The sequence below is a fragment of the Pomacea canaliculata genome, linkage group LG1 (assembly GCF_003073045.1).
Source record: "Pomacea canaliculata isolate SZHN2017 linkage group LG1, ASM307304v1, whole genome shotgun sequence".
In the NCBI taxonomy this organism is placed as follows: domain Eukaryota; kingdom Metazoa; phylum Mollusca; class Gastropoda; order Architaenioglossa; family Ampullariidae; genus Pomacea; species Pomacea canaliculata.
Window position 1 is genome coordinate 22,558,282 of NC_037590.1, and position 15,175 is coordinate 22,573,456.

The following is a 15,175-nucleotide window of genomic DNA, read 5'->3' on the forward strand; positions in this document are numbered from 1 at the left end:
TAAAATCAACCAACAAAAATCCTAAGATTGTTTTCTTTTGCAGCAACGTAGGAACATCTATGAGGAACAACACCGTCGTATGGAGAAGCAAGAAATTTCTTTCTTAGACAGCATCAGACAAGATGTGGAAGATGAAGCTTGACAATGCATGCAAAAATTAGCATAGCAATGCGTCAGTACAGAAACTTTAAAGAAGCACAGTAAATTTTCAGATTGAGAAAATATGCTATTTTTCAGATTTTGAAGTTTCTTTTTAAAGACTTTAGTCCAATTTATATACATAAATTGCATACATAAAAGCAGTAGACTTTGTGCTTGAACTTTGATTAGTTTACACTGTGCTGATTTTTCTATTAGAAAGGTTGTTTCTGTTTTCAATGATATTCTATTTTACAAATTATAGTAACTTTTCTCATTGATTTGTTTCTGCATTTAGTGCCAAATGCACAGGTCCATGTTACATGTGCTCTAGTTTATTGTCTTTTATCTTTTTGTTGTTTCATGCATTCATACCATTTTACAGCAAGATTTTTCAACACTTCTGAGGAATGCTCCATGTCAAGTAACCTAACCATCATTGTTTTTTTAAGGTTCATAGTTTTTTTTACATTAAGTTGAAAGACCTCTGAGGTTGATCAACTTTTATTTCATTATGATGTACTTTCAATCTATTTTATACTGATTATTTTGCATTTTTTTTTAAAAATCAAGTCTGTAATATGTACATGGGACTGAAGCAGGGTAGATACAATATGTTGCGGTTTACAGTGAGTGGATGTGCCAATAGAGGTACCACATTTCCATCTTCCTGGCCATACAATATAACCACTTCAGGTTGTGCCCTCATTATACTTCTCTAGCCATTTATAGAAGTTTCATCACAGATTACTTTTGATGCAGTTGACATAATCACATTCCTTTTAAGAACTTCTTTGCTTCTTATTTAGAATGGTGTGGTACTGGCACATTTTGTTGACACAAATAGTTCTTTCCATCTGAGCACCACTGGGAAACTCTTTATTGTTGATTGGGTAAAACAGCAAAACTAAAAAAAAAAAACTATACCCATGTTGTTTTGATGTAAATATACAGCTCATGCTTTTAGAAAAAAAATGACACTACATTTCTTGTCTTCTTGCTATCTCAGTCTTGCATCTACTACAGGATGTAAAACAATCATCTTGGTGGATTTTTAATTTCTCTCCTCTTCTTTAAGCACATCCACAAACTGCTGTGCATAAAGCTGATAAATAGAATGTGGCCATGCATGTGACTGGAAGGATGTTGTTTTTTTAAATGTGTTATTTCTGTACTTACAAAAGTGAATGTTATCAGTGCTGAAGAGTTTTTCATGTTACAGATCATTTTAAACTTTTTACGATGACCCAAGTGCCATCAGTGTAGTTGATATTGTATGTGATTTATGCATTCATTTTTCTCTTGACAACTTTTAGTGTTTTCAAGACCATCACTTATTTGCTCTTTAGAATAATCACAAAGTGCCACAAAGATTTCCAGAAAGCTTTATAGGAAGCTTCCAGACTATCACTTATGCTTCAGTACCAATATATATATTTTTTTTATTGCACAAGCATTTTGTTAATTATTCTGCAAATTATCCATCAAATAAGTGAAATTATGAACATAACCCTACCAAAAGCCGTAATGGGTCTCAATCTATTGTCTCAACCTTAACCACGTGAACAAAAAAAATGCAGAATAACAGCAGGAGATGCAGAGTCAGCATGAGACTGAGACTAGTACCATCCTATGCCCTTCGGTTGATCATCAAACTATGCATGTTTACCATACAGCAGGCAGCATTTTAAGAGAACTGGCAGCCCCACTCCCCAGACCCAGTAACATCATATGTTTGTCACCGGTGGCCATAGCCATGCACTAGCACCAGAGTAAGGTCTATCGGATGTAGACTGGTGTTAAAGCAAGATATCTTGGGAATATCCAGTTTTGTTATGCACTGGTATAATTTGTTGGATGTAGGCCATAGCATTCAGTTGGTATCAAAAGCTAGTGATTGTCTCTTGCTTCTGTTGTCTGTTCTTCTTCGAACTAGAGGCAGATGTGAGAATGTATGTGATTCTAAGGTTTAAGACCTCGATTGTTGCTTTTTCAAAAAATGTTGAAGCTTCCATTCATAGCTGTGGTTGTGATGAGATACCTCCCCCTGGTGCTTAAGGGGTCAGGGTGGGCAGAGTAACTGGCTTCACAGAAGCTTTAGGTCACCTCACCTGCAATGTTCTGTAATTTCTTGACAGAAATTCTTTTCCTGGCTTGTTTTTTAACAGGAGAGTCCCAGATCTCATATATTGCAAACATTTCCATACTTTAGTCCTTATCTCTAATCTTTCATGTAAACACCTGAAGCAAGCTAAGCAAACTTTTCTTGCACAGTGACCATTACAGTGAAAGTGAAATAGTTTGCTCAAGACTAAATGAGACCCATGTCATGTTAATGCCTTTAAGAAAGAACAGCTGTTGCAGCTTCTATACAATAAACCAATCCATTGAGTTTCATTTCATAGTGAGATGAAAAATTAATGAAGGAAGACTTGAAATGCTTTAATACAAATTGGTTTGGCAACAAATGTTGTATAGACAAAAAAATCCAAAAAAGGATATGCCTCTTCATATTCATAGAATTCATTTTAAACAAGGAAGCAGTTGTTCAATGTCATTCAGAAGCAAAAAATAGTCATTTTCATTGTCCATTCAATCAGTTATTCCAAGTGTAAAATTAACAATAAAAATTTCTGATCATTGAATAGTGATGTTTTGTAAGTTTTTGTGCGGTTTTAGCCAACATTTAGGACATGGACAGATTCAGGCAGCATGGCTGGGAAAAGAAAAGTTATGATTCATAAACACCATCAAAGGCTACATATAAAAAGTTACATCCTTATAAGAAGCATTGAAATAGAACCCCCACATAAACTGGTTGAGTTTTGTAAACACCAATTAAATAGATGTAAATCTGCTACAAGCAACTCCAAGGCAAGGTGTTCTTAAAATTCTTTACACTCTGCAACTGTAACTAATTCAGATCATAGTTATTACACCTAAACATTCTGTGCTGCCTGTAATGTTTGTTGATCAGAATTTATACTCAAGTTTTAAAAGAGCTAAAAACTGAAATGGAAAAGTTAGTCTGTGAATAAACTTTTATAGTATGAAGTACACTGGTTGCTTATGGGATGGTAACAGAATGTGTTTTCTACAGCTTTGAAATGTACGAATGACAATACCTCTGTCATTCAATTTTTCTGCTTTGAGTTTCCACAGATGAGTTCTACTGTTACTTGCAGAACTGATCTTCTAAATAATAACCAAATGCCATTGATTACTGAGCAGCAAAAGCCTCTGGATTATGATATAAAAGTATGCCCTCTTTTTGTACAAACATTAACAAAAATTAACATGAATACTTGTACAAATGAAAGTGAGCTAGTCACTTTCTTCCTGCCTCCAAATGCATCAGACCCTTCAACTGTACTAGTCATACCCATTCTGCATTTTATGTCAAAATCTTGTGTATATTATTAGCCCAGTACAAATGAAATTTCAAAAATCAGTTTCTTAGACTCCTTTTAAGATTATCTGTACATTCAGTTGTATTGTGCACCTATCCATGATGTCTCTAAGAAAAACTTTTAAATATTCAAAAATCAAGTATCGATTGTGACAGATTCAATTCAGTACTGTGCTATGAAAAACTGATTATAGTGAACTTGATAACTGTTGTCAGGAATAAATCCAAGATAGTAAATGCTGGCTCAGCAGCTATCAGGAATGAATGTGACTGCATTTGGCAGTCAGACATAAACAATCAATAAACTTTGATTTGAAAGACCTTCAGCAGTCAACTAGCCAATTATCACAGGTTGCTTTCTGCAAGTTATCAGCTTGGCTAACTTACTCCTGCAGCTGATGCAGCCACCCTACTGCGCACAAAATTTCGACCACCTGCAACATAGCCGAATATTTATTAAATGCCCCTGATTCACAGTTAAGATTAGGAATGAACAGTAACAACAAGGCTGGAAAGTAAAAGTGAGATCATGATTGCAGGCTTGCATGATTACTGTTAAAATCTCACTAAAGGGGGAATAGTTTGAGTGTCCAAACAGGCACATATCCACAAAAATACCACAGCTGGTGCAGCACTTCAAATAATTGTTGGCACTGTCCATGCGGGTTTGAAATCTGACATCTAGAATTGATAGCAATTCATGAGAGCTTTTATGCCAACTATATAGTTCCCCCACCAACTTTGAATTTTGGGGCAGGAAGAAAATATGTAAAGAATTAAAATATTACTTATCTTTCTGTTGTGATTTTTGCTTTTTGTAGTTAAAGCCATGTCAAAATGAACAACTAATAGCTGTCCACAACATTGACCAACTGATTTTCAGCTCTTTCAAGCACAAAACCCAAATAAATGCTTTAGTTGTTGAAGGGAAGTAATTCATGCAAAATAATCTTGGAAAGAACCAAATTTTATCCATTATTTACTTGGTCCAGTAGTCTACTGAACCCTTGTAACTAAAATCTTATAACAAAGTTTTTAGAATTTCCAAATCTTACCTGGAGATCTGACATCGGTGTCACCAAAAGTTGCCTGGTGACCAACAGGCTTTGATTGGTGGCCTTTCCCACTGAGCACTTCCAGCTTCTTCAACAGGAATGTCTTGTCCTTCCCCTCCTGATTAGCAGAAGGCAACATATAAATATCTTGCCAACATAAAATGTACTCATGTCAAGGGCTTAGTACTTTTTTTCTCTCCACAAAGTCAGTACAAGAATTAACTCACCAACATCACTTGCTCTTTCAAGCGTCGAACTGTCTCCTTCCGCCCAATCGCCAAAATCCGAACATAGTATGTAATAATGCTGCCAAAGAAATAAAATGAACATCAACCACATGTTTTATAAATCAGTTATACAGGGGACATACAGATTTAGAATTATCTCATAAGCAAAATATTTTTTCATAGTGTGACCATATTTGAAAATTTCATCCATTTTAAAGGTAGCCAACTTCAATAAAATGTTCATAAATTGATCAGCCTTATATGTGCCCCTATGTTTGGAGTATACTGCACCACAAAACACGTGAATGATAAAGGGAAGAAATACAGCAGCAGTCAAAAGATTGTCCACTTTCAGCATCTATCTGTCAACTGAGCAGGATGTTGGGGATGGATCATCAGTTGCCTATCTTTTTTAAATGATTTTACATACAGCAATGAAGACAACATGCAACCAAACAAAACTGTGATTCCTCTTTCTTACAAAATACTTAGGTTTGTTTCAGATAGTGTGAGATGACTACTTATATATCTTAAACTGATCTCTTGTGGCATATTTTCACAAACTACCTGACTGGAGATCTATTGCATATTTGCTTACCCTCTTACCTACTTTGATTTCTTACAAGAAATTAAGGAAAATGCTTAACAGAATATTTTAAAGCTTAATACTCTTCAAAAATTAGTGAGAATTATGGATATCCCTACAGACATAGGTATCTTCACACAACTTATTATTGTGCTAACCAAAGCTGCATGCTGACATACTGGTACCTGTCTGCATGAATGAGTCTAGGCCCATCCTTATCATGACCAAGTAAGTTTGCTTTCATAAACTTGAAATGTCTGAATCAACACTTAAAATTTTGCTCAACCAGGATCTTCTTAATGTTTCGCCCATTCACCTCAAGGTATTTTAACTTCTCTAACTTGCAGCAGTTAGTTCAGGCTCCAGCTAACAGGATTTAATTATGTCAATCTGATTATGAATCACCATCTTTTTTCGTACATGAAATAACACTGCTGTCAAGTCAGAAAAGATATGTGAATCCTTTCTTTTTAGATTAAAAGTTACTGACCACAGAAATGACAAGGATGGCAGAAAGAAAGCCTGGAGATGAAATGAAGCTGATGATGTCAGCCAGGACAGGTGCCTGCTGTTTCCACATGGTCACCAGCTCCACCACCACATCATACATTATATCCTGTCCTCTGTAGGGTCCACAATTTTTGCTGGGGTTGATGCTAGGAAAAAAACAAATCAGGCAATGCAAATACAGTACACCAAATTATCCTGCTTTTAAGATTTCTAAGCGCGTAGTGGGAAGAGACAGTCTGTCAAAAGTACTTTTGTAGCAGTCATGCAGAGCAGATGGGGATTAAGCAAAAAAGTACCTGAACAAACTGAAATATTGGATTCTTTGTTTAACTAATGAGTGACACCAGGCCAGATAAAGTTTATAATTTTTTAGAATAAAATTGGATTTTTCATTGTAAGCATTCAGTAAAAACAACAGAAACTCACAAGATGATTCCACAGGCAACACTGACAGTAGCAAATAAAAAGAAGACAAATAAGAATCCAAGAAAAACTGTGTGTGACCGTGCAGCACGCCATGGCCGAACTGATGGTTCACAGTTCTGCAGCACACTGATCTGAAACATTTAAATATTTGTTGATAGCATATGTATCTCATTTAAAAGCACTGAAAGTGCTGTAAGTGTTGCAGTGGACTTGCAGTGAGGAAAGATTTAAAAGTGTTCAGATTACTGTGATCACTGCAACAGAGATCCAAAATGAAACAGTCTGTTCTGTATAACGAGATAATTTAACAGAGAGGACACAAAACATCTGAACATCAACAGAAAAGGGCTGTCTCTCATGCTTTTGCTAAATGTTTTCAGTTACATGAATTTAGTGGAAAACTGTTATCACATCACATACGATGAAACAAGTTAACTTATTAATGTTTTAACTTTACCATAATCAAAAGGATCTTGTGGATATTATTAATTAGTGTGCACATATTGCTTAAAGAAGTACCATTCTCAGATGATGCTGATAAAAAAAATGCAAATATTATCACCTACTGTTCTCAAATTATCCAAGGTTATTCAAAAAAAAAAAATCAACTGAGGCTGCCTATTCTCAGAATGCATCGACAACATACAATAATCAGAGTTTAAGCTAAAACACACAGCAGTGAGCTCAAAATCAAGTATTCAAAACACACATAACCTGCAGAAAATCATACCTTTTTCACATAGAATACAAAAATCAGCACAATAACAACCATGAATGGCAAGAGAGGGGAGAAAAATGTTCCCACCCTGAAACACAGGAAAGTGAAAATGACATCCTGGTAAGATCACCCACATTTACCACACAGCTGGAGAAAGTAATGAGAAGATAACAAATTCAGCAATTTCTAGCCCACTTCTTCTCTGAGGTCACAAAAAAACTCAGACAGTAACACACCCAGGTTAACTATATAATAAAGGAACTGAACTCTTTATTTTGTGTGTTTCTCCTCAACCCATGCCTATTCCCATGCAAAAGGGGAAACTGGAATGCCACCCCACCCAGCAAAACAATCCCTTCCCTCTGGCTATGTGGTAGCCATGGCTGATTTTAAGACCAGCCCACAGCTCAAGGCTTGGTCTCTTTGGTACCCTTTCATAATACCAAGAGTGTGTACTATCATTCTGAGACAATGAAGAAAAGAAACGAAGGCTGAACAGCAAATCAGTCAAAAGAGAAAAAGGCTCAGAGAGGGGAGGGGAGCCTGAATGCCTACTCTTCAATGTGTAATTAAAAACATTCAGTACAAACTCAATCTTTAGAGTAATCTCACCAGCAGAGGCCTTGCAAATAGATCAGTTCAAGTGTGTTGCGTCCAATGGAAAACTCTGGAGCACCAAGTCGCTTCACGCGTTTAGCTATCAATCTGTTTATATAACAACACAGTGTCATTCAACAATCAGTAGATAAAATAACAGTTCAGTCTCAGGTTTTTCCTGACCCTCTTTCTCGCTCTCAAAGATTTTGAAGGGAAATGACTGTTGCAAAGTCATACATAAGATTATGAGAAAATAAATGCACACAAAAAACAATAAATGCATCTCCACCAGAACAAGTGCATGCATGCACATACAAACACACACATTTATATATATATACACACACACTATCCCACTCACATACAGAACAAAAAACAGAATAAATGCATGATCTTAAAGGACTACTGGAATGCAAATTTTTTTCTGTAAAGAACAGAGCTGTGTGTAAGATACTATTTCTCTAAATCTAGATGAATATCCACTTTACCTTCTCCAAATACACACATAACCATGCATAGAAAGAGGTCAACAGCACTGGCATGGGAACTGTTTATGGATATGTTTACACTATGAAGGACTCAGCCAATGGGAGAGCTAGCACCATATGTTAATTAAGTGGATCTGTATACAAATGTAGCATCACAATCTGACCTCTTTCTCAGCAGTGATGTTTTACATTATTTTATACAGTCATTGAAAAAAAATCTCATTAATCTTTGCTCTCTCTTGTGAAAGACAAACTGACTATCTTGACTTTTACTTTTCTTGCAAGTTCACATAACTGAGTGAATCACCTATTCACTCAATTTATTAAAGAGTAAGATGACACCAGATGTGGTTAATCACAGCAAAGGTTTTTCACAACAACAGAGTAGATACCAACCTTCTGATAAACTCTGAAAAGAATGTCCCCACCAAAGCAATTAGAAAGTCAATGAGAACCAAACGGTAAATTTCTTGTCCAATGAATGTCTCCCAGCACTGAATCAAATACAATAAAACCTGTCTGTCAGGCCTCTGACAAACTAAATATGTTTTATCAACAGACATCCTAAAAGAAAATTAATTTCTTTGATCCCTGGACATTGGTATAACACTTAGGAACTTTACAATGTCAAGTGGAGAAGTCTAAATTTATTCCATTGTTACTTATAAGTAAAGGCTGCTTAGTTAAATATTTTCTATACCTGGTGATAGGAACCAAAATATTTTTAAAAATTCAGCGAAAGTTGTTAAATAAAAAAAAATGAAAAGAACCTGACCGTAGAAAGATCTGTTCTTAGCGCAACTTTCCTGTACCAGAAGTACACTAAGACACCCAGCAAAGCTGACCGTAACAGCATGGATCTGCAAAAAAGCACATTCAAACACCTAATAATGCCATGGTAGCACTCCAGATCAACAACCATTGCAGTACATATCCACAAAGAAATAGATGAGCCTGCTGATTCTAACACACACACACACAAAAAGAGAATGAGAGTCATTCTTCTAGTGTTAGAGCTGGAAACGCGAAAAGTTACAGCTGTTAACTTGCCAACAAGGAACTGTAAGAAGTACTCAACCCGAAGACACTCTTGCATGCAAGACAAAACTTTGGTGCCAGAAATCAAGATATAGCATCCAATTATCACAGTTTTATCTCACTTTGCATTCAAATTAAAAGAAAAGTGTAAGGAGACAAAATGGTGTACCTGATGAGGTCCATGTACAGTGCATATCTGGGTTTATCATAGCGCTCATAATGGGAGATGACAGAGAAGATGCCAGGAAGAACAAGATGGCAAACTCCAACACACACAGGTAGTATCATCAGTGTTATACTGTTCCTCTCCTGCAACAATTCATACTTCTTATACCATTAAAATTTATTGTCACCATAAAATGACTTGAAAGTGATTCGGTCAAGTTAAGGACATGAGCAAAGGATTCTGAAAAAAACTGTTTTAGAAAATAATAAATGAGAAAGATAAATCTCTCTGTACAATACATTGCTGAAAGCTAGCTTGCAACACTTACAGACTCACTCCTCTCATCAGACAAGAAGTAGATGAGATAGCCAGCTGCAGCGACCAGACCCAACACAATTATGTTCATCAGTACTCTCCACCAGAAAATCCGACACCACTCTTTTCTTGTTTTCTTCTTGGTCTCCTTGTTGGTCCCAACCAAGTATTCCTATATATATTTCACCAAAAAATGATCTTCATTCACAATGATGTTCAACACTGACAAACTTTCAGTTTAAAGGAAGAAAGTCACAGTGTAGCAATAAATTTTAAAATATTGTAATGGTAAAATTGCATGCACAGGATGAAGAGAAGGGTAAAAACGTACACGTGTAGACAAAGCAAACAAGCTTACTTTGATTTCATTATAAAAGCTGAGATGCTTGCAGTTTAACACCCTCACTAGATGTGATGCCATAGTCCCAGCTTCCCAGTACTTTGTTAATGTAGTAGAGACTGAAAGTTCCACTTGTCTCAATGTAGTACTTCCTGTAAGACTGAAGGATGCTGGGAAAAACATAAACTCTCCATGAACTTATGGTCGGCAAGCTCTCCACAGATTATTAAAACAATAGTTTACTTTTTTTTCCACACTGTGTTTTATGGAATAATAAAGAATTTGTAAAATGCATTTCCCTGGGTAGATGCGGGCTCAAAAAACTACAAATAAAATTCTTCTCATTCAGAGTTTTGATTGCCATTATAGTATGTAAATCAATATTTGCAAACATGTATTTGTATGTATATATGTATTACGCAAATTTTTTAACAATCTGTCTAAATGACAAATATGTGACTAAACTCTACCTTTGTCCAAGGATGATCAGTGTCAAAAAGTAATATCCTCCACAGGTGAACAGATAAGCAAGTTTCATATCATACTGACGGTTTGATTGTATACTGATGGTCTCATTTGTGTAAAAGCCATAATACATTTCTGTATTGGTGAACCAGCCCTGGAAAGAAAGCATTTTCTGACTATCAATTAAAGCAAAAATAAAAAAAAATTTGTATGAGAAAAGGATGATGACATGGTTAAATTTCTATAATATTGCTGATGTCAGAACAAGCATAATTGGTATTTGCAGACTGACTGACATTTTGTACCTGTCCCAAACGCCATACATTTAAACAAATCTTCATAGGACCTCTAATGTGTGGCTTATCTTTATTAACAACTAAGTAGCTATACTTGTAGCTCCCACAATGCCCAAGGATTATGGTCAGATATTGTGTCTTTAGTACTCATAACTTCATCCAAACCACTAATCCTTCTTTCCACTTAAAATTGAATTCTTCTTTCTTTTCCTTCCCTTGCAAACTTTACTTAAAACTGTTTCCTTAGCATCAGTTTCATCCAAAACCTAAAAATAAATGCTACCAACACAAATGAGTTTTCAAGCACACTTTTTGGAAGAAAACTGAGAAACTTTTAGAAATTTAAAGACTTTAAGGAAAGACTCCACCAACTCACAGAGCCCGTCAACAGTTCAATCCCTGTGAAGTCTGTGCCATTTTTCATTGCATAGCCCCTGGGTTCTTGTTCCAGCCAGCGGTATAGGACTTGGGGTATAACCAGAAAACTGAGCGTACACAGCAGAGTGGGAATGTTGATAAGAAGAAGCCATTTAAGAAACAGGAAGTAGGACAGGACACCAGTGCCAAAGTGCCCCTGAATCTGCTTCAGGGGTAGACGCCAGAGTTCCAAGGCATACATCAAGTTGGCCACCCTGTACTTAAAGTGTTGCCAGCTCTGCAGAATACAAAAACAATACAGAAAATAGTATAAGTAATGCCACAATTATTTTAATAAGCATTAGAGCATACAGACAATCATAGCCCTAAACCAGCTAAGTATTCCAAATCAGAATAAAATCAACACATCAAAAGTAAACCTCCCAAGTATATTTTACTTTAGTCAGAATCCAAAGCTAAACATAAAATTGCTACTAATTTATCTTCTTGATTTATCAATTAAGCCATAACCTAGATGTAAATTCTCTTTGCTTATATAAATAATGTCATAAAAAAAAGGCATAGCAACTTTTCTCAGAATATAGACAAAAGTTCAAAACAGTGCTCATTAATACTAAACATTATTATCATTAAAAAATAAAACCTACCATTCCAAAACTATATTTCATTCTCTTCCAACTGCTTGGAGCTTTCTTCTTTTTCTGGCTGACTCTATTTCTAAGATAAAATCAGTCACAAAGAATGCTTTAAAGAAAAAAAATATATACAAAAACAGATGATTGGTTTTATTATTTTACTCATCCAAAACACATTTTTTTCTTTTTACCTTTAACAGATAATCAACATGGGTTTCCTGAAAACGGAATTTAAATGGTGTTAACTTCACTTGAGCCTACTGCCTGAAGGTAAATTATACTCTGGATCTTTTTTAACTTCAAAAATTACTTTCACAGATAAATCTAGGAAAGAAAAATGATTCTTTTTAGCATTCTCATGTTTGGAATAAAATAGCCTACTTTATTTTGCGACGATTTGACATGGTGGTGGGCATGCCACGTATTGCCTCATCAACCTGTTCTTCTTCCTCAGGATCCATTGACTCTTGTGGAAAAATGCTGTCAATTTGTTCATTCTCAATAGGTGATTTCTGCCATCTCACTGTCCCATGGATATGAGTAGCCTTGCGTGAGTGCCTCCTATGCATTGTTTTTGACATGTTGATGGCTCCCAGAGCCTCTAAAATGATTGTGACAAAAAAGTTTCTCCATTTATTTTTTAGTTCATTTATGGCATATTAAGAAATCTTTATTTAGGGAAGCAAGTCAACAAAACTGTTTCTAATTTGACTTCTGACACTTCTTCATGCATATGATGTTTTTCATTCATTGGAACAGATGTGGAACACCTCAGTAATGATAATAAAAAAATAAATAAAAATTACAAATATATAAACAGCCAAAGTAAAAAAACTAATGTCTGTACCTAGTTGGCGACTTGGCAGATTTTTCAAAAGATCATCCATAGCACCTCCATCATGCACATCACTTCCGGCTGCTCCAAGATCAAGGTAGTCATCTTGGATCATAGCAAGATGAATATAAAAATATAACTCCTGGCATGTGATTAGTAAAAGCATAAAATCATGAAACTCTCAACACTAACAGGTACACTATAAACTATGGGGGAATGGGTTAGTTAAATTTGCCAATTAACAGACTTTTCCATTTATCCTGAAAAATATTAAAAGACAGGCACATGTTAAGGACAATTGTTTAATTTATTTATTTTGTGAGTTTTAAGATGTATAATTTGAGAATTTTGTCAAATAGTGATGGAATTTTGTTGTGTAAAATAAATGAAAGGTACATTCAATAACAATATTTAGGGCTGGAAAATATTAATCATGTTTCAGTAAACATTACAGTGCTTTGTCTCTTCTGGTGTCCCTCTGAAGCTTTCACTAGAAGAGCCTATATGATCCTTTTGCCTCACAGATGGATGACGAATGAAGCCTGCATTGTGGTGGCCTTGCTCCTTTGGAACACTTTGTGACACACCATGTAACCTGCTGTTTGGATGGTTGTCGGATCCGACAATGCTATTAGGATATTCTGCAGGATGTGCCATTGCCTGCCCCTCCTGTTCCTTGGGCTGATAGACATGTGGCCTGTGGGAGGGACCGTAGTCTGGTTCAATAAGACTGTCATGATAGTCTGCAGGACGTATCATCATCCCTCCCATCTGTTCATTTGGCTGATAGGTCTGTGGCTTGTGAAAGGGACTTTCTTCAGGTTCATTATAGTCTGCAGGAACTTCCGATATAAGACCACTACTAGGCCTCTCCAAAGATTCCTGTGCGAAATCTTGGTTGACTGAAAGCACAAACAAATCAAATTTTTCTTTCAATATTTAATTAATTCGAATAGATGTAAAAGTGTACTTTTTTATAGGCAGTGAGTTTTAAAAAAGTATACTTTTTATTGTTAAGACACTAAATGCACATTTTTAAATCATGAATTTTAACAGTCACACCCTGTACAAATGACTTACAGCGCTGCATGGGTATATTTTGGGGATACCCAGAATGTCCTCTTCTATAAGCATCTTCACTGTAGTGGTAATTCCTGTCCATTTTTCTTGTTCGCCTTCTGTCCTCAGTAAAGCCATATATAACTTATAAATACACGGAGATGATTATTTAAATCACTACACAAAAATGAAGTTTATGAAAACAAGCACGTTGATACACGTGAGCGATACTGTTGTACGTATTAACGCTATCATTTAAAATAGATGATGGTACAAACTGCTCTAAATCTGATCTACTGACAGATTGTACTTTGTATTTAGTAAACAAACACTGCATAAAAAATACTTGCATAAATAAATCACTCCAAAGTATATGCTCTCTGTTTACTATTAATCCAACCCAGAAGTATTCAATCCTCTACGTTCGTCTTACCTTCATAGGAGCGACAATTTAAAAGTTAATTTCAGTTTTTCGCAGTGTTTTGATTCCTGTCATTGCATGAAACCTAATATGGGAGGAAATCGTTTCCGACTTTGCAAAATATCTCAGTATTAAAATGACGTACTGTATTTGTAAACAGAGATTATAATTAATACACTGTATGTATATCTCAGCTAGCTCGATAGTACGTGGCTTCAAACGTTCTTTTAAACTGGATATAATATCTTCTAAGAAGCGCATAGCAAAACGAGAAACAGTGAGCCAAAAGTTACCTCTCTAGTAATAAATTATGACCAGACAAAAGACAGCACTTAAATTGCTTTGAAGTCGGCAATTAAGGACTGGGTCCTACACTGGGTCCTGGGTACGTGGGATCCCGGAAGGACACGCCGAAATGATCTCACGGCAGCTATTTTTAAGTTTAACCTGCTGACCTTAGTGCCACTGACCTACATTTATAGCTGTCCGAAGCAGCAAAGCCAGTACAGTGTTGCTGCAAACCTCCGGTATCTCATTATAGTTGTCTAATGCCTGGTAGTTTTATTACTAGTCATTGCAAAAGCAAAATTTCTGAAAAATCGATTATAAATATTTTCTTGTTTATTTGTCAAAGCAATTTGTTCTCTTTTGCAATGTTTTATTTCGTTGTTTTGGTTAGAAAGTAGTATAAGAACTGCTGAGGATCCTCTTTGATCTAATCACGGACATGTATATATAGGTTCGAGGTCTAACACAGTGACCGAAGACGTAGTAGTGTAATCTTCCCCAATCTTCGCTTTAGTCATTATAAGCATTGAAAGAGCATGCTCTTTATTAGAACAATGCAGTTTGTTTTTTGTTTTTTGCCGTTATTAAAGTATTTGACATTTGCTGTAAATGAATTAAGTGACAGATGCCGCTTTCAAAGGTAGCAAGAACATTTAACATCTCGATATGGGCATGTTTCTCTCTTTTTCTTGATTTCCTTCATAATTGTTTTGTATACAAGCATCATTATCAACATTGTTTGAGTAGTGTTTTTTCTTTCTCTGTTATTTACACTTTTTGTTAAC

The 15,175-nt window shown here is 35.7% G+C and overlaps 2 protein-coding genes across 2 annotated transcripts in view; one reads left to right on the plus strand and one right to left on the minus strand.

Annotated features, from left to right (window-relative positions):
• LOC112560665 overlaps positions 1–3,192 on the plus strand; it is a 20,797-nt gene extending 17,605 nt beyond the window's left edge. Inside the window, exon 22 of the mRNA XM_025232674.1 lies at positions 44–3,192. Within this exon, the coding sequence (XP_025088459.1) occupies positions 44–142 (99 nt within the window). The 3' untranslated portion in view covers positions 143–3,192. The remainder of the gene's footprint in view (positions 1–43) is intronic.
• On the minus strand, positions 2,566–14,505 carry LOC112574170 (transmembrane channel-like protein 5). Its single transcript, XM_025255061.1, is given in 21 exon segments — positions 2,566–3,981; positions 4,603–4,720; positions 4,830–4,908; positions 5,906–6,071; positions 6,352–6,482; positions 7,082–7,157; positions 7,682–7,774; positions 8,551–8,648; positions 8,930–9,014; positions 9,362–9,501; positions 9,687–9,845; positions 10,032–10,061; positions 10,063–10,183; positions 10,484–10,632; positions 11,151–11,429; positions 11,800–11,869; positions 12,169–12,388; positions 12,635–12,727; positions 13,075–13,524; positions 13,703–13,800; positions 14,396–14,505. Coding segments are annotated over 19 exon segments (2,619 nt in total). The 5' UTR covers positions 13,785–13,800; positions 14,396–14,505; the 3' UTR covers positions 2,566–3,981; positions 4,603–4,622.
• Between the last annotated feature and the right edge of the window lie 670 nt (positions 14,506–15,175).